The following is a 19,119-nucleotide window of genomic DNA, read 5'->3' as shown; positions in this document are numbered from 1 at the left end:
CCAGCTTCCCAAATGACAGTGAGGTATCACCATACTCTTCCCAATTCTGGCACGCCGTCCCTCATGTTGTGTGGACCTCAGGGCCTTCCTCACCAGATGCCTCAGACTTAGAGTATACCCTCACTCAGCAGATGGGTAATCTCCCTCAGTTCCAAGCAGGAAAACAAGTAGGTCCACCAGAAAGAGAGGGTCAAAATGGCTACCCGATACAAAATGGCTGCCTTGGCAGCAAAGAGGGGTTCTGAGTCAAAGCGTGTGAAGTGCTGTGGCTGTCCCTCTGTGATTTGAGTCAGACAATGGGAGGTGAGAATGGTCCTTACACTTTGGAGTGACGTGTGTGATCCTAGTACCTGCCTGTCGCTTCCTGTTCACTGGCCCTCCGAGACGGAGGCTGGGAAGTGGCCACATAGGGGTTCGTGTCAAAGGAGAGCATTACGTGCCTTCTCCAGCAACTGAATGAGGCTTTACTCCACCGGGACACAGCAGACAATGCATTGAACTGTGGCCAAGTCCCTTTCAGAAGGACTTAAAGCTTTGTCCGGAGCTAGTCAGCGAAATATTCAGCCTAACCCCGTGAGGCTGAACTAGAATGGAATGATAATTTGTGGAGTTTGGCAGACAGCCCTCATCCCAGCACCCAGTACACATCAGGAACCACTGTAGTCCATCAGATCTGCCAACCAGAGCCAGCTTCATGGCTGTCAAAGTTCAGTATATTGCAAAGATATTAATACCCATGTCAACATTGTTAAATGGTTCAGGCACAGAATTTTCAAATGCTTTAGTATATATATTTAAAAATGCACCAAAAGCACTCTAATTAAATAATGGAAGCAAGTTTTAACTTCATCTCTACCGACTCTGGGCAGAGCACTCATGAGCCAGGTTAGCTGGTTAGGACAATGGCAGCAGGACAACTAATGGAGGGGGGGGGGGATATGGAAGGGAAGGAGGGAAAGAATAGGGAGAGAGAGAGACTGAGAAAGAATGAGAGATTGAGAGAGATAGCGAATAGGAGAGATAAGAATTGAAAGAGAATTCGAGTGATGGAGAATGAGAAAGAGAGCAAGATAGAGAGAGAATGAGACAGATAAGAGAGAGAAAGTGAGCGAGAACAAGAGAGAGGGAGAGGGAAAGAATGAGAGAGAGAGGGAGAGGGAAAGAATGAGAGAGAGAGGGAGAGAAGGTAGAGAGAGAGGGGGAGATAGAGAGGGAAAGAGAGAGAAAGGGAGAGGGAGAGTGAGTGAGGGATGAAGTGTGGAATGGAGGGAGGGGAGGCAGGCCAAGACGTGAGGGGTAGGGAATGTGAGATGGGGAAGGGGCTTGGAGAATGGAAGGCAGAGGTTAAGAAAGATGACGAGGAGGGAAGGTGGGGAAAGGAAGTGAAGAAAGGGACAATGGGAAAGGCAAAGGAATACATCTGCAAAGAGTACAGCGAGTGAGAAGCTGGCTTAGGGACTCAGGTGACAACAAAGGAAGTGGGGTGAAAGAAAGGAAAAACAGGGGATGAAGATTGGCGGGAGAAAGCAAGTACGTGAGAGAGAAAGACTCAAATTTAGACGGTGCTTGAAGAGGCGGAAAGCACGGATACAGGAAAGAGAGAGGCGAGGAGGGGGATGAATGGAATGAAGCAAAAGAGGGAGAGGGGAGGTCTTCTCATTTAAGCTAGAAAGACTTGCTAAAGGGGCAACAATTATCTTTGCTCCCTCAGAATCTTTTCTATTGCTTCCCAAAAGAAGCAGCATGGGATTGAAAGGAGACTGATCCAGTAACTGGCCAATCACTGCTCAGCACCACAGTTAAAACCAGCACACCAAAATCTAGGAAAGTCATTTTTATCTTTGCAAGCAGCACACGTTGGCATAGGAATTAAATTTAGAAGCACACCATAACTCTTGAAACAAGCCAAATAGTCTGGTCAGCCCACTCTCCCTGGTGACGATGTGCCAAGCTAGGGCCTGTCCTGTTGCCGTGAACCAGGACATTAGCATTCCAGGCCGGAGCTCGTGGCTTTGGGTGAGCCCACCCTCCCACCACCACACATCCCTCCCCCCACTGCACCGCACCCCCACCCCCAAGAGCGCAGCGAGAGCTGACAGAGACCCGACAAGAGAGTGACGATGGACAGCTGCAGCCACACAGAATTCCAACGGAGCTTTACCTGCCCGTACATTCTGAGGGTATGCCACGTAGCCGCCTCTTCCGCGGGTGCCCCTACCTGAGCCTCGCGTCGCTGCCGTTGCTGCTGCCACTGGGCCATAGGCTGCTGCGGGAAAGCCTGCGTACAGCGGGAAGAGAGAGACATGCAGTGTAAATTCATCGGACAGGCACAGCACTGCAAGACACTGGAGCAGAATTCATGCAGTTTCCTCTTTTCCCTCTCTGCCTCTCTTAACTCTTTCTCCCTCCCTCATTCTCTTATTTGCTTGAGCAAGCAAATCTCAAGGTTGTATAATTTATACATTCTTTAATAATAAGTGAATCCTGAATCTTGTTTCTCACATTCTCTCTCTCTTTCTCATTTTCTTTTTCATTCTTTCTCATCCCTCACTTTCTCTCATTCTTCATTCTCTCTCATTGTCTCTCTCCCTTATTTTCTCTCTTTCATTGCCTCTTTCTTCCCCAGTCATTCTCTGTCACTATCTCTCTCCAATTTTCTCTCATTGTCTCTTTCGTCCTCTCTCTTTCTCTCATTTTCTCTCTCTTCTTCTCTTTGTCTCTTTCTCACTCAATCTTCATTCTTTCTCTCTCTCTTTCTCACTCTCCTCTCTCTCACAGAGAGAGTCTCTAGAATGAGGTGTCGGAGTGATGGCAGAGACAAGGGTGATGGAGGTGTCGATAGGACATGAATATGCTGAGACTGGAGGGATACAGGCATCTGTGTTGGCAGAAGAGCTTAGTTAGTTAGGGATTTAATTACAGGTCAAATTAGTTTGGTTCAACATCGTGGGCAGGATTGCCTGTTCCTGTGCTTTACTATTCTATGTACTTTAGGCCATTCAGCCCATCAACTCCTCTCTGTCGTTCAATTGCGGCTGATATTTTTTTACAACCCCATTCGCTCCATAACACTAACCCCCCACTTACCAATCAACAATCTATGCCTTAAAGACACCCAATGGTAGATGAAGGTTGAATTATGCCATTGAAGAGAAGTTCAGGTAGGTACGTGAATGGGAGAAGTCTGAAAGTCTTGGTGCAGGTAGATGGGACTGGGCAGAAGATCAGGTGAGCATGGACTAAATGGGATGAAGGGCCTGTTCATTACTACAGTAACTATTGTAGTAGTTACTGACTCTACAATATGTGGACAGATTAATGGATAGGAATGGTTTAGGCCAGGGGTTCCCAACTTGGGGTCCATGGACCCCTTGCTTAATGATATTAGTTTATTGTATAAGTTGGGAAGCCTTGGTTTAGATGGATTTGGCCCAATGCAGACAAATGGGTCTAGCCCAGGAAAGCACTTTGGATGAATTAGACTGGATGTTGTGTTTCTCAAATGTCTGACTCTATGACACACACAAACAGTTAAATCCTCACATGTACGTTCATACTTTTGTACACAGCCCTTCATTTCCCCTTTAAGTGCTTCCAGTAATCTAGTTTTTGTAACCTCTCCGCTGTCAAAATTTCCAGGAATTTACTATCCTCTGTGCAAAGACAGTCTTAGCATCTCAGCATTAATATATGCCCCCTTAATTTGTAACCCGTCACCTTGTTCAAAACTCCCCTACTTGAGAAAAAAGTTAAACATCTTCCCTCTCATAACTCCTCAGGATGTTAAGCCTTTCAATAAAATTATCTATCATTCTTCTAAACTCCAATTTCCTTTGCCTCTTTTGATGGGACAACCCTTTCTTCCCTGGAATTAGGAGGGTGCATCTCTTCTGGAATGTCTCCACTACTGTTATTCTTTCCTAGGGAGGCAATATCGCTTTACTTTTCATTTCAAATATGAAATGGGAAAACACAGACAAGTTTGATAACAGGTGCACCACAAAGCTGTGAGCTTAGCCCCTGCTCTACTCGCTTTACACTTATGTTTGTGAGGTGAAGCACTGGTTCCCATGGCAAAATTAAGTTTGCTAACAACACCATTGTCCTTGGCTGAATCAAAGGTGGCTGATGAATCAGCATGTAGGAGGGAGTTTGAAAATCTGCCCGAGTGGTGTGACAACCACTCAATGTCAGCAGGACCAAGGAGCTGATTATTACTTCAGGGGGAGGAACCCAGAGGTCCAGGAGCCATCCTCACTGGGGAATCAGTGGTGGAGAGGATCGGCAAATTTAAATTCCTTGATGTTATTTCAAAGAATCTGTCCTGGATCCAGCGCATACGTAAATGGATTAAGATGAAAGCACGGCATTGCCTCTGCTTCCTTAGGAGTCTGTGAAGATTCAGGATGACATTTATAATTCTGACGAACTTCTATAAATGCGCGGTTAGGAACATTTTAACTGATTGCATCACTGCCTGGTATGACAATACCAGTGTCTCTGAATGGAAAATCCCACAGAAATTAGTGGGTATGGCCCAGTCCACATGGGGAAAACCCTCCCAACCAGTGAGCACATCTACATGGAGTGTTGTCGCAGGAAAGCAGCATCCATCATCAGGGACCCCCACCATCCTGGACATGCTCTCCTCTCACTGCTGCCATCAGGAGGAAAGTATAGGAGCCCCAGCATCCACATCAATAGGCTCAGGAGCAGTCACTACCCTAAGTCATCAGACTCTTGAACCAAAGGGGATAACTTCACTCAATTTCACTCACTCCATCTACTGTTCCCACAACCTATGGACTCAACTTTCATGGACTCTTTATCTCACGTTCCTGATATTTATTGTTTATTTATTATTATTATTATTATTATTATTTTCTCTTTTGTATTTGCACAGTTTGTTGTCCTTTGCCCATTGGTTGTTTGTCCTGTTGGGTGCAATCTTCCATCGATTCTAGCGAGTTTCTTGGATTTACTCTGTATGCCCGCAAGAAAACACATCTCAGCGTTGTTTACGGTGACATATATGTACTTGAATAATAAATTTACTTCAAACTCTGGTTGGGTTTCAGATCTGTCAAGTTAACTAGACTGCCACATTTGTGTAATGTACTTTGAATCCTGCACTGTCAGCATAATCCACCAGGTGGCAGTTGTGTTCACCCCTCATTAATCAGAGATGATCATGTTTGAAGGTCATTAACAACCACCAGTTAGCAATGGTAACTTGTACTAAACGACAGTGCCACACTCCCTCAGTATTGCACAGTGTTAAAGTGGTCCAACTTCCGTTCAACAAGGCATAGGTGGAGGTTGTAAGTAAGTTTCTAGTAATTTTTTTCCTGTCAGTACATAGTTAGTGTGCTGAGAATGGATCTGGAGTTAGTGGTATTCCTTGTGTGAGATATAGGAACTTTGGGAGTAATCCATTCTCCCTGATAACTACACACGCTCGAAGTGCACCAAGCTGCAGCTCCTTAGAGACAGAATTAAGGAACTGGAGCTGCAGCTCCTCAGAGACCACATTAAGCTGCAGCTCGATGACCTTCGGTTCATTCAGGAGAACGAGGAGGTGATTGATGGGAACAAAAAGGAGTTTGTCACCCCTAAGTTGCAGGAGGTAGGTGCCTGGCTGACTGTCAGGAGAGAGAAAAGGAACAGGCAGCCTGTGCGGAGTATTGCCGTGGTCGTTCCCCTTAATAATAAATACACCGCTTTGGATGCTGTTCGGGGAGGGGGACAACCAACCAGGGAGAAGCCACAGTGAGCAGGTCTCTAGCACTGAGTCTGTTTCTGAGGCTCGGAAGGGAAGGGGGGGAGAAGAGGAGTGTTGTAGAGATAGGGGATTCCATAATTCGAGGAACAGAAAGCAGGTTCTGTGGACGTGTAAAGCATACCCGGATGGTATGTTGCCTCCCAGGTATCAGATCGAGTCCACAGCATTCTAAAGGGGGAAGGTGAATGCTAGAGCTGGTGGGGAGGGTTTGAACTAATTTGGCAGGGGAACGGGAACCAGAGTGATAGGGCTGAGGGTGGGGCCGCTGGTTTACAAACAAAGGCCATGTGTGGTGAGATTGCGAGGAAGGACAGGCAGATGATAGGGCAAAACTGCAGTTAGTGGGATGCTTTGAGGTGTAACGTGGGGGCAAAATCGAAAAAGGGTGATGAATACAGGATGGAAGGTGTTATATTTGGAATGCACACTGTATACGGAATAAGGTAGATGATCTTGTAGCACAGTTAGAGACTGGCAGGTACAACATTGTGGATATTGCTGAGTTGTGGCTGAAAGCAGATCATAGTTGGGAACCCGACATCCAAGGATACACCTTGTAACACGGGACAGGTAGGTAGATAGAGTGGGTGAGTCTGTTGGTAAAAAATGAAATCGAACGCTGATGGTTAGGTTAGAGTTAGATGACACATGATTATAAGATACAGATGCCTTGCGGGTAGAGTAGAGAAGCTCCGAGGGTAAAAAGACTTTAATGGAAGTAGTATATCAGTCTCCAAGCCAGGATATGGGACAGAATTTACAATGGGAGATAGAAAAGGCATGTAAAGGCAATGTCACGATAGGTGTAGATTGGAAAACTAGGTGGTGCTGGATTCCAAGAGAGGGAATGGTAGAATGCCTAGGAGATATCTTTTTAGAGCAGCTTGTAGATGAGCCCACTAGGGAATCAGCAAATCTGGATCGGGTGTTGTGTAATGAACAAAATTTGATTGGGGAGATTAAGGCAGGAACCCTTCGGAAGCAGTGATCATAATATGATAGAATTCACACAAGAGGGGGAAGCCAAAGGCAGATGTATCAGTATTACAGCGGAATAAATGGAATTACAAAGGCACGAGGGAGAAGCTGACCAAAGTTGATTCGAAGGGGCACTAGCAGGGATGACGGCAGAACAATAATGGCTGGTATATTTGGAGACAGTTCGAAAGATGCAGTATAGATAGATCCCAAAGATAAACTAGTATTCTAAATGGATGATGAGTACCGTGACTGACAAGGGAAGTCAAAGACAGCATAAAAGCAAATGAGAGGGCATACAATATAACAAAACTTAGTGGGAAGGTAGAGGATTGGGAAGCATATAAAAACCAACAGAAGGCTGCTATAAAACCATAAGCTGAGAAAAGATGAAAGATGAAGGGAAGCTAGCCAATAATATAAAAGAGGATACCAGAAGTTATTTCAGACATATAAAGAGCAAAAGGAAGGCAAGAACGGATATTGAACCACTGGAAAATGATGCTGGAAAGGTAGTAATGGGGGATAAAGAAATGGCGAAGGAATTTAATTAGTATTATGCATCAGTCTTCACTATGGAAGACATTAGCACTATGCCAGAAATTCAAGAATGTCAGGGGGCAGAAGTGAGTGTTGCTGCTATTACCAAGGGAGGTATTTGGGAAAATGAAAAGTCTTAAGGCAGATAAATCACCTGAACCAATGGAATACACCCCAGGATTCTGAAGGAGGTAGCGGAAGAGAACAAGGGGGCATTTATATGATCTTTCAGGAATCACTAGATTCTGGAGTGGTTCTGGAGGACTGGAAAATTGCAAATGTCACTCCATTCTTTAATAAGGAACGGAGGTAAAAGACAAGAAATTGTAGGCCAGTTAGCCTGACTTCAGTGGTTGGAAAGATGTTATTCATTATTAAGGCTGAACTGAAGGGGTACTTGGAGGCACCTGATAAGATCTATGAAAAGATGTGCTGGCATCGCAGAGGGTCCAGAGAAAGTTTATCAGAATGATTCCAGAAGTGAAATGGTTAATGCATGAGGGGCATTTGATTGCTTTGGGTCTGTACCCAGATGAGTTTAGAAAGAGGGAAGATCTCATTGAAACCGAACGAATACTGAAAGGTCTGGATAGAGTGGATGCAGGGAACATGTTTCCTGTAGTGAGTGAGACTGGGACCTGAGGGCACAGCATCAGATGAGACAGACATCCATAGAAAACAAAGATGAGAAGGAATTTGCTTAGCCAGAGGGTAGTGAATCAGTGGAGTTCATTGCTACTGGTGGATATAGAGGTTAAATCACTGAGTACCGTATACTTAAAAGGAAGGTTGATAGGTTCTTGATTAGTGGCATCAAGGGATGTGGTGAGAAGGCAGGAGAATGAGATTGAGAGGGATAATAAATCTGCCATGATGAATGGCGGTGTGTGCTTGATGGGCCGAATGGCCTAATTATGCCCCTATGTCTAATGATCTGAAATGTTGGCCGGGAGGTCAGACAGCATGGAGGGGGAATGAACACTTGATGTTTTGGGCTAACACCTTTAATCAGGAGTTATTCTTGCATTTTGTGCCTGCTGCTCAAGGTTTCCAGCATCCGCAGAATCTCTCGGGTATATACAAATATATCTTTTCAATCACAGTCACAAACTGCACCAGTCTAGCAATAGCAGGTGCCAACGTCAGCATCCTGAACACAGTCCAATAGAGTATTGATTATCTTTGCATGAGACGCTAAACCAGGGCCACTTCTACCCTCTGTGAAAATACTGAAACACTACTTCAGAGAGGAGCTGGGAGGCCTCCAGCACGTCCCGGCCAATATTTCTCCATCACTTAATATCACTGAGGAAACTGGCCATCTGTTCATCACTATGCTTATGGGGAGCTGTCTGTGGGAGAACTGGTATAGACAGGAAAACTTAAAGGGATATGAGTCAAAGGACCGTTAAGACCCCTACCACCCAGGATATGGTCTCTTCCCATTACTCCCTTCTCTCTCTTTCTATCTATCTAACCACCCAAGACACATCCTCTTCTCATTATTGCTATCAGAGAGGAGGTACAGGAGCCTGAAGAACAACACTCAATGCTTTAGGAACAGCTTCTTCCCCTCCGCCATCAGATTTCTGAATGGCCTGTGAACGCTACCTTGCAACTCCCTTCTCTCTCACTCTCTCTCTGTCTATCTATCTAACCACCCAGGACATGCCCTCTTCTCATTGTTACCATGAGGGAGGAGGTACAGGAGCCTGAAGACACACACTCAACAATTCAGGAATAGCTTCTTCTCCTCTGTCATCAGATTTCAGAACAGAATAAATTAATCCATCAACACTACCTCACTATTTTGTCCTTTTTTGGCACCATTTATTTTTGTATATGTATTTTTCACAACGTAATGATGAATTTTATGTATTACACAGTACTATTGCCAGAAAATTATAGATATCACAACATATGCCAGCAATAATAAACCTGATTCTGATTCTGAATATCCACTTCCATGGTTCCTTTTTAATTCTCCCACATTCCCCTCAGCTCCCTCACCCACACAGTGCAGGGAATTTACACGGCCCAATTAAACTCCCAACCTGCATGTCTTTGAGACGTGGGAGGAAACCAGAACACCTGGAGGAAACCCTTGCAGTCACAGGGAGAGCACCCAAAGTGGACGTGGGAATCGAACACTTGTCCCTGATTCTGTGAGGCAGTGGGCCTACCAATCGTGCTACTATTCCGTCGCTAATGGTGTTAGGGTTCCCCACTGTTGAGCAGTTGAGGGGGCTTATAAGATTTATTCAGGCGCCATAAGCCAGCCTTGCAGTTGGAAAGAAATTAAAGAGATATTGTCCCTGAATGAAGCGGGAGGATTTACTTTTCTCTCAGTATGGAAGAGTTAATGATATGAAGGCAGGTCAGAGCTCTGAGATGAGGTTGTGTGTTGGAGTATCACTTTGGAGCAGCACAAAGGAATACAACACTGTTGGAAGTTTCAGTCTTTTGGATAAGATATAAAACTGAAACATCTGTACTTTCAGGTGGACAGAGATGATCCCACAGCTCTATTTTAAACAGCAGGGGAATTTTCCACCTCTGCTCTGGCGTTTATTAATTCCTCATTCAACCATACTAAAAAGAAATCATCACATTGCCATTTACGGGAGCCTACTGTGCGCAAATTGACTGCTGCCAATTTCCCATTTTATAACCTTTACTGGACTGCAGAGGGCCCTCCCTTGACTGTGAAAGGCTTTGGAAGGCCTCATGACCACGAGGGTTACCGTGGAAACACAAGCCTTTTCCCATCATTTCTCTCTGAAAACCTCCACCCGTTTGACAGACTCAAACAGATGTACGACTTCATTAGCACACAAAAGCTTATTAATAAACTTACTTCAAATAGTCAGAGCAGACAGCGTAAGGATGAAGGGCATTTGTCGTAGGGACTTCAAAGGTTTCACAACCCTGGGAAAACAGGACTCCGTCTGGGAATTCGCTGATGTGGTCCGGGAGAGATTTCATTTAACTCATTCCTGGTCAAATCAGCTAAATTAGCAAATGCACACAGCGGCTACCTCAACAACAGGCCACACCAGCCCTTGCACAAGCTGGCACTGACTTAACCCATGGGAGATGGAGATGATAACAAGACAATTAAGGTACGGGGCACAAGAGGTGGCCGAGGTCCACTGTCCTCTCCTATCAGATTCCTTCAACCTCAGCCTTTTCCACCTATCACCTCCCAGCTTCTTACTTCATTCCCCCCCTTCCCTCCTCCCCCACTCTTCATCGGCCAGGTTGTACTCCTTCCCCCGCTCCCCCCACTTTCCTATTATGGCTTCTGCCCCCTTCCTTTCCAGCTCTGATGAAGGGTCTTGGCCCGAAAAATCGACTCTTTATTCCCTTCCATTGGTGCTGCCAGACCTGCTGAGTTTCCATACGATTTTATGTGTGTTGTGTTTATGATAGTTGCTGAAGACATTCACACAAGAAATTACTGGCTTTATGCTGGCAATTGTTAATACGTTGGACTGGTTACAATGAAATGTATTTGTTCCACAAACATTCCACCAGTACCTTTGTAGAAACTTCCTCAACTCAGCCTGACTCCAAATCCTTTTCCACTCACAGTTCAGGTTCAAAGTAGGGATATGTCACCATATCCTGGCTTGGGGTTAATTTTCTTACAGGCATTCACAGTAGAACAAAGAAATACAATAGAATCAATGAAAAACTACATGAAACAAAGACTAACAAGCAAACAACAAGAAAAAGAGGACAAATCATGCAGATAATAAATAATGTAAAATCAGTAATAGAGAATGAGTTGTCGAGTCCATGAAAGTGAGTCTGTTGGTTGTGGAATCAGTTCAGTGTGGAGATGAGTGTAATTATCCACGCTGGTTCAGGAGCCTGATGGTTGATGGGGAATAACTGTTCCTGAACCTGGAGGTGTGGGGCCTAAGGTTCCTGTACCTTCTCCCTGATAGTAGCAGCAAGAAGAGAGCCTTGCCTGGATGGTGGGAGTCCTTGATGATGGATGCTGATTTCTTGTGGCAGGGCTCCTTGTAAATGTTCTTAATGGTGTCCTGTGATGGACAGGGCTCAACCCACCTCTTTTTATAGCCTTTTCCATTCTCGGGCATCGGTGTATCCTTGCTGGGTTGTGACACTCTCAGGATACTCTCCGTTGTACATCTCCAGATGTTTGTCACATTGTTAACCATATAACAATTACAGCACGGAAACAGGCCATCTTGGCCCTTCTAGTCCGTGCCGAATGCTTACTCTCACCTAGTCCAACTGACCTGCACTTAGCCCATAACCCTCCATTCCTTTCCTGTCCATATACCTATCTAATTTTTTTAAAATGACAAAATCAAACCTGCCTCTACCACTTCTACTGGAAGCTCGTTCCACACAGCTAGCACTCTCTGAGTAAAGAAATTTCCCCTTGTGTTACCCCTAAACTTTTGCCCCCTAACTCTCAACTCATGTCCCCTTGTTTGAATCTCCCCTACTCTCAATGGAAAAAGCCTATCCACGTCAACTCAATCTATCCCTCTCATAATTTTAAATACCTCTATCAAGTCCCCCCTCACCCTTCTACGCTCCAAAGAATAAAGGCCTAATTTGTTCAACCTTTCTCTGTAACTTAGGTGCTGAAACCCAGGTAACATTCTAGCAAATCTCCTCTGTACTCTCTCTGTTTTGTTGACATGTTTCCTATAATTCGGTGACCAGAACTGTACACAATACTCCAAATTCGGCCTCACCAATGCCTTGTACAATTTTAACATTCCATCCCAATTCCTATACTCAATGCTCTGATTTATAAAGGCCAGCAAACCAAAAGCTTTCTTCACCACCCTATCCACATAAGATTCCACCTTCAGCGAACGATACACTATGGATGATAAGCAAAGAGGATGTGGCTGTGTTCTCTATTAATTACTGTGGAGAGCATTCTGACAGGCTGCATCCCCGTCTACTATGGGGGGGGGGGGTGGGGGGGGGGCTACTGCACAGGACCGAAAGAAGCTGCAGAGGGTTGTAAATCTAATCAGCTCCATCTTCCGTTCTAGCCTACAAAGTACCCAGGACATCTTTAAGGAGTGGTGTCTCAGAAAGGCAGCGTCCATTGTTAAAGACCCCCAGCACCCAGGGCATGCCCTTTTCTCAATGTTACCATCAGGTAGGAGGTACAGAAGCCTGAAGGCACACACTCAGCGATTTAGGAACAGCTTCTTCCCCTCTGCCATCCGATTCCTAAATGGACACTGAATCTTTGGACATTCCCTCACTTTTTTTCAATATACAGTATTTCTGTTTTTGCATGTTTTTTAAAATCTGTTCAATATATGTAATTAACTTACTTGTTTGTTTATTATTATTATTATTTTAATTTTTTTTCTCTCTGCTAGATATGTATTGCTTTGAACTGCTGTTGCTAGGTTAACAAATTTCACGTCACATGCCGGTGATAATAAACCTGATTCTGATTCTGCTATTGGGCTCTGGCTGCTCTGTTAAGCAGAGTAATTCTCTCAGGGTCAAGCCTACCGAACCTTCTGATGACCCTAAAGGACTGTGGAGTCACCCATCAGCTGTCTGCGGAAAACAGCCTGGCTATTACATCACGTTCTTGTGAAATGTTTGAATTGATTAACGGAGATATTGAAACCATTGAAGAAATTCTATTATATATCCATGGAGTGAAACTCTTAAATATCCTCTCAGCCTAAACCTGTGCCTTTGATCCCCACCCCCATGTGAAAAAAAGTGCACAATCACCTTAATAAAAGCTCCTCATAACTCTGTAACATCTCCCCTCATTCTGCTGTGCTGCCATGAATAAAGTCCCAATCTGTTCAAGCTCTCTCCATAACTCAGACCAGGCAACACCCTTGTAAATCTCCTCTCCAGGTTTTAGCCAGAGTGGTGAAAATTTGAAATTCACTGTCACAGATGGCCATGCCATGGAGCTATATTTAAAGTGGAGGTTGATAGGTTCTTGATTAGTAAGGGCAACAAAAATTTATGGGGACAAATTAGGAAAATGGGGTTGAGAGGGACAGTAAATTGGTAATGATGGAATGTTGGAGCAGACACGATGGGCTCAATGGCCTGATTCTGCTCCTGAGTCTATGGGACTCTGACCAGGAGCAGGTCGATGGGACTGGGCATGGCACGGACTAGATGGGCTGAAGGGCCTCTTTCGGCGTCATAGTGCTCTATGACTGTGAACCCAAGAGCGTGTTATTGGCCTTCCATGATTGAATGATAGAAAGGATTCAATGGGCTGAATGGCCTAATTCTGCTAGTAACTCCTCAGTATTTGCTCACACATGACCGCATGGCCAGACACCCAAGGTCACCAGTGACATGACAGAGGTGAGTCTCATCACCAACAATGGTGAGGAGGTCTACAGAGGAGGTGGAGGAGCTTGAGGCCTGGTGCCAAGCAAATAACTTCTTCCTCCAAGTCAGCCCTCCAAAAGAGAAGATTATCGACTTCAGGAGAACTCGTAGCACTCGCAGCCCTCTTTACATCAGCGGCACAGCAGTGGAAACTGTGAGCAGCTTCAAACTCCTGGGAGGACCTGCCTCGCACAACCCCTTATGGTCCTAGAACACACCCTCCACAATCAGGAAAACACACCAACACTACTACTTTCTGGAGGAGACGGAAGAGAGCTGGATTATGCACACTGGTACTCACGCCATTCTACAGACGTGCAGTAGAGAGCTGCATCACTGCACGGTACAGAAACTGCAGTGTGGCAGGCAGGAAGTCCTCCACCACTTTATCATTTCTTGTCAATCACCTTACGTACAGACTCTCCTGTGTCCAGCATCATTTTATGGACACACAATCAATCATGTATATAATATATAAATTGTGTTTTATTTTTGTGCTGCATCGGATCTGGAGTTAACAATTATTTGGTTCTCCTTTACACTCGTGTACTGGGAATGACATTGAACTATCCTGAATCAACCTAGCTGAATCCATGACATTTCTTTACATCAAATGCAGGTAACACCTAATCTGGCATCACGTTCAGCACAGATATCGTTCGCTTGTCAACTTATCCTAAAGGGAAGTTTTATCAAATCAAATCAGTGACAATAGTGCTGGGCAGCCTGAAAGTGACGCCACGCTTCTGGTGCCAATATAATAGCATGCCTATGAATCACTAGCACTAACCTGTACTGTACGTCTTTGGAGGAAGCCCATGCGGTGACGGGCGGAACGTACAGGCTCCTTACAGACAGCAGCCCGATTCTAGCTCTGATTTTACAGCAGTCTGCTGTAAAACATCGCACTCCTTTTTTACACACAGAGTTAGAATCAGTTGCTCCTGCCGTGCTGGCATGATTAGTACGGGCCCAATGGCCTCCTTCTGTGCTACCAATCCCTGCAGCCATTTGCCCTCTTGGCTTGAAGGCCACTATTGGATCTGCCACAGGATGTGCAAAGAGGTTTTCTTCTCTCATTTTGCTGCCTCACGCTCTCGATGAAGAGGCGACACAGCCAGCAGGGGCCTGACTAAACAAAAGCAGATGCCAGAGGGATTACAGAGTCTTAATTTCCTTCTCCACTTGTTTTTCCCCTCTCGCGGCTCTTTCGCGTTTTTGCTTCACCGCTGCTGTTGCTAGGGAAGGGGGAAAAGCGTGAGGGTCCTACCTTCCAAACCACACCCCCCCACCCCCCTTCAGTTCCCAAGCTTGAATCACGATACTGAGGGAGGGCCTGTGTGCCAAGGGGCCAGGGGTCCGTTGCTGGGTGATCCAGAAACAAGCTGTCGTCGTGGTGATGAAAGACAGTGAGAGGACAGGCCACCACAGCCAGAAGGAGACTGATGGACAATAGAAGAGTGGCTGACACACCGCAGACTGTCTTGGCAATCTTTTTAATAGAGCTCATCTCCACAGCCTCTCGGGAAGGATGTGTACAACGACGTTCTGGTTCCACTGAATGGTTTTATACAGGCCTTTCAGCCCAACAAGCTGTGCCAAACATTTAACAGCACTTACATTAATCTTACACTAACCCCACTTTATTATCCCCAAAGTCCCACGAACTCACCACTCACCCATACTCTAGGCCAATTAACACACCACCCCACATGATGTTGGAATGTGGGAGGGGTACCCACCCAAACACAGGGAGAGGGCACAGACAGGTCCGGAGATCGGGATTAAACACCGATCGCAGGGAGAGGGCACAGACAGGTCCGGAGATCGGGATTAAACACCGATCGCAGGGAGAGGGCACAGACAGGTCCGGAGATCGGGATTAAACACCGATCGCAGGGAGAGGGCACAGACAGCCCCAGAGGTCCGGATTAAACACCGATCGCAGGGAGAGGGCACAGACAGCCCCGGAGATCAGGATTAAACACCGATCGCAGGGAGAGGGCACAGACAGGTCCGGAGATCGGGATTAAACACCGATCGCAGGGAGAGGGCACAGACAGGTCCGGAGATCGGGATTAAACACCGATCGCAGGGAGAGGGCACAGACAGCCCCGGAGATCGGGATTAAACACCGATCGCAGGGAGAGGGCACAGACAGGTCCGGAGATCGGGATTAAACACCGATCGCAGGGAGAGGGCACAGACAGCCCCAGAGGTCCGGATTAAACACCGATCGCAGGGAGAGGGCACAGACAGCCCCGGAGATCAGGATTAAACACCGATCGCAGGGAGAGGGCACAGACAGGTCCGGAGATCGGGATTAAACACCGATCGCAGGGAGAGGGCACAGACAGGTCCGGAGATCGGGATTAAACACCGATCGCAGGGAGAGGGCACAGACAGCCCCGGAGATCGGGATTAAACACCGATCGCAGGGAGAGGGCACAGACAGGTCCAGAGATCGGGATTAAACACCGATCGCAGGGAGAGGGCACAGACAGGTCCGGAGATCGGGATTAAACACCGATCGCAGGGAGAGGGCACAGACAGCCCCGGAGATCGGGATTAAACACCGATCGCAGGGAGAGGGCACAGACAGCCCCGGAGATCGGGATTAAACACCGATCGCAGGGAGAGGGCACAGACAGGTCCGGAGATCGGGATTAAACACCGATCGCAGGGAGAGGGCACAGACAGCCCCGGAGATCGGGATTAAACACCGATCGCAGGGAGAGGGCACAGACAGGTCCGGAGATCGGGATTAAACACCGATCGCAGGGAGAGGGCACAGACTGGTCCAGAGATCAGGATTAAACACAGATCGCAGGGAGAGGGCACAGACAGGTCCGGAGATCGGGATTAAACACCGATCGCAGGGAGAGGGCACAGACAGGCCCCGGAGATCAGGACTGAACCGGGGTCTCTGGTTCCCTGAGGAGCTGGCTCTACTACCTGGGGAGGAGGATGTAGAAGATGGCAGGTAGATAGGTGAGGCCAGGTGAAGGTGAGGGTGGATGGTGACGTGAGAAGCTGAGAGGGGATAGGTGGAAGAAGTAAGGGGCTGAAGAAGAAGGAATCCGTAACTGTGGATTTCAGCTGTCATTATGCGCCCTGTCGTATGCTGTGGGCGATCACGGTCTTTCCATGACTGTGACTGTTCTTGGCATATTTTCTGCAGTGGTTTGCCATTGCCTTCTTCTAAGCAGTGTCCTTACAAGATGGGTGACCCCAGCCATTACTGATAGTCTTGACAGGTTGTCTGCCTGGTGTCAGTGGTCCCATAACCAGGACTTGTGATCTGCACCGGAGGCTCATACGACCGTCCACCACCTGCTCCCATGGGTCACATGACCCTGACCAGGGGGATCAGCAGGTGCTACCCCTTGCCCACGGGTGACCTGCAGGCTAGCGGAGGGAAGGAGCACCTTATACCTCCTTTGGTAGAGACATACCTCCACCCCACCAGCCGTAGTATGCCAAACGGGAATATTTGATGATTCCCATCGGAGCTGCACACAAGCAGTTGTCACTTATCAGTGCTATCAATGAACCCTTGTACAGAACCTCATTCTTTTTTCCCCTCTGTTTTTGCTCTACTTATTTAATTATATGTACAGAGAGACATACTGTGTAAAAGTCTTCAGCATATGTATATAGCTAGGGTGCCTAAGATTTCTGCACAGCACTACAGTAATTCCATGTATTGCACTGTACTGCTATCACAAAAAAAAAACAAATTTCATGACATGTGAGTGATGATAAACCTGATTCTGATAGGGGTCTCTACTGTGGGCTGAGAGTGGGAAGGGAACAGGGAGAGGGGAATGATGGTTGGGAAAAGGGGAAGGGAGAGGGGAGGGAGCGGGAAGCACCAGAGAGACGTTCTCTAATGATTAATATACCAATGGTTTGGAATCAAACGACCTTGCCTGGTGTCTCAGGCCAACCCCCGCCCCGGTACTCCTTCTCTGCTACCAATCCCATACCCCTCCCACGGCGCTCCACCCTCGCCATTCCTAACATCCTTTGTTCCCGCCAGATTAATAAACTCACTCTCCACTCCCAATGACAACACAGAGCTGTGCAAATTTCTTAGGCACCCCAGCTCTCTCTCTCTCTCTCTCTCTCTCTCTCTCTATATATATATATGCCTAGGACTTTTGCACAGGACTGTATATCTCACTGGAATTTTTTGTGTATTGCACTATACTTCTGCCCCAAAACAATAGGCCAGATCCCGAAGGAGGAGGAATCTAACAGGTGAGGACAGTGGACAATGGAAGAAAAGGAAGGAGGAGGGGCACCAGAGGGAAGTGATGGGCGGGGTGGGGGGGAAAGAGATGAGAGGGTAACCAGAAAAGGGAATGGAAAAAGAGAGAGGGGGGGGGGAGTAATTATTGGAAGTGAGAGAAATCGATGTTGATACCTGGTTGGAGACTACCTGATAACATTGATCCTTTCCATCTTGCCACAGTCCACCTCCCTCCACCCTTCGCACATTCACGAGCCTCCCAAACACCTCTGTCGTACCTGTCTCCACCATCACACCCAGCAGTGTACACCAAGCATCTGCTACTCGCTCTGTAAAAATCTTATTTTTTAAAAAAAGATTAGCTTTATTTGCCATACGTGCATCAGAACATCAAAGCATACAGTGGAGTGTCGTGTTTGCGCTCATGGCCGACTGAGTCCAAAAGGTGCTGGGAGCAGCTCACGAGTGTCTCCACGCTTCTGGCACTGAGGTAGCAGGCCAGTACCTTACTAACCATAAACAACCCATATTTCCTCTGAACGTGGGAGGAGACTGGAGAATCAAGGGGAAACCCATGTGTTGCGGGGAGAACGTACAAGTTCCTTACAGACAGCAGCAGGAACTGAACCGGGTCACTGGTGCAATCAAATGTTAAGGTACTATGCTGTCCATTCATGCATCACCCTCTCCCTTCTCAATAGGAGAAAAAGTTACCAACTGTCTAACCTGTCTCAGCCTCTCATAACTTTATGAACTTTTGTCAAGTCTCCCCTCACCCTCTGCTGCTCCAGAGACAACAACCGAAGTTTGTCAACAACTCTTCATTCTCCAGCAAATAAAGTCTAACCTATTCAACCTTTCCCTATAACTCAGACCCTCAAATCCAGGCGATATCCTTGTAAATCTTCTCTTTTACAAGAAGATTTATAAATCTTTCTGTTTACCACCCTTCAGGTGTCTCTGGAGTTCCCTCTCGAAACTTCCCTCCTCCTACAAATCGCCTCTTAACATCCACCTCTGTTGGTTGCCAGTCTGTCATTCAGGGGGCAGATCAGCCCAAAATGTCTCTATTGCAGTGGCGAGTAGTGTTATTTGCTGACCTCATCCTTCCTGAAAGGTGCATGCAACAGAAACGAGGCCCAGCAAGTGGCTGCAATACATCCTGTAGAGACGGTACACA

The 19,119-nt window shown here is 46.6% G+C and overlaps 1 protein-coding gene across 10 annotated transcripts in view; it reads right to left on the bottom strand.

Moving 5' to 3' along the window:
• Nucleotides 1-19,119, bottom strand: part of msi2b (musashi RNA-binding protein 2b) — a 642,445-nt gene that overhangs the window by 102,600 nt on the left and 520,726 nt on the right. For 5 of the 10 annotated variants that reach the window (XM_059973518.1, XM_059973517.1, XM_059973521.1 and 2 more), the window contains exon 11: nt 2,162-2,278. In XM_059973518.1, coding sequence (XP_059829501.1) covers nt 2,162-2,278 — 117 coding nt within the window. The remainder of the gene's footprint in view (nt 1-2,161; nt 2,279-19,119) is intronic. The other 5 variants (XM_059973526.1, XM_059973519.1, XM_059973523.1 and 2 more) reach the window with 1 other exon arrangement.

The sequence above is a fragment of the Hypanus sabinus genome, chromosome 6, assembly GCF_030144855.1.
Source record: "Hypanus sabinus isolate sHypSab1 chromosome 6, sHypSab1.hap1, whole genome shotgun sequence".
Lineage (NCBI taxonomy): Eukaryota > Metazoa > Chordata > Chondrichthyes > Myliobatiformes > Dasyatidae > Hypanus > Hypanus sabinus.
The sequence above is the reverse complement of the archived record's forward strand: the minus strand, read 5'-3'. Positions and strand labels throughout refer to the sequence as shown.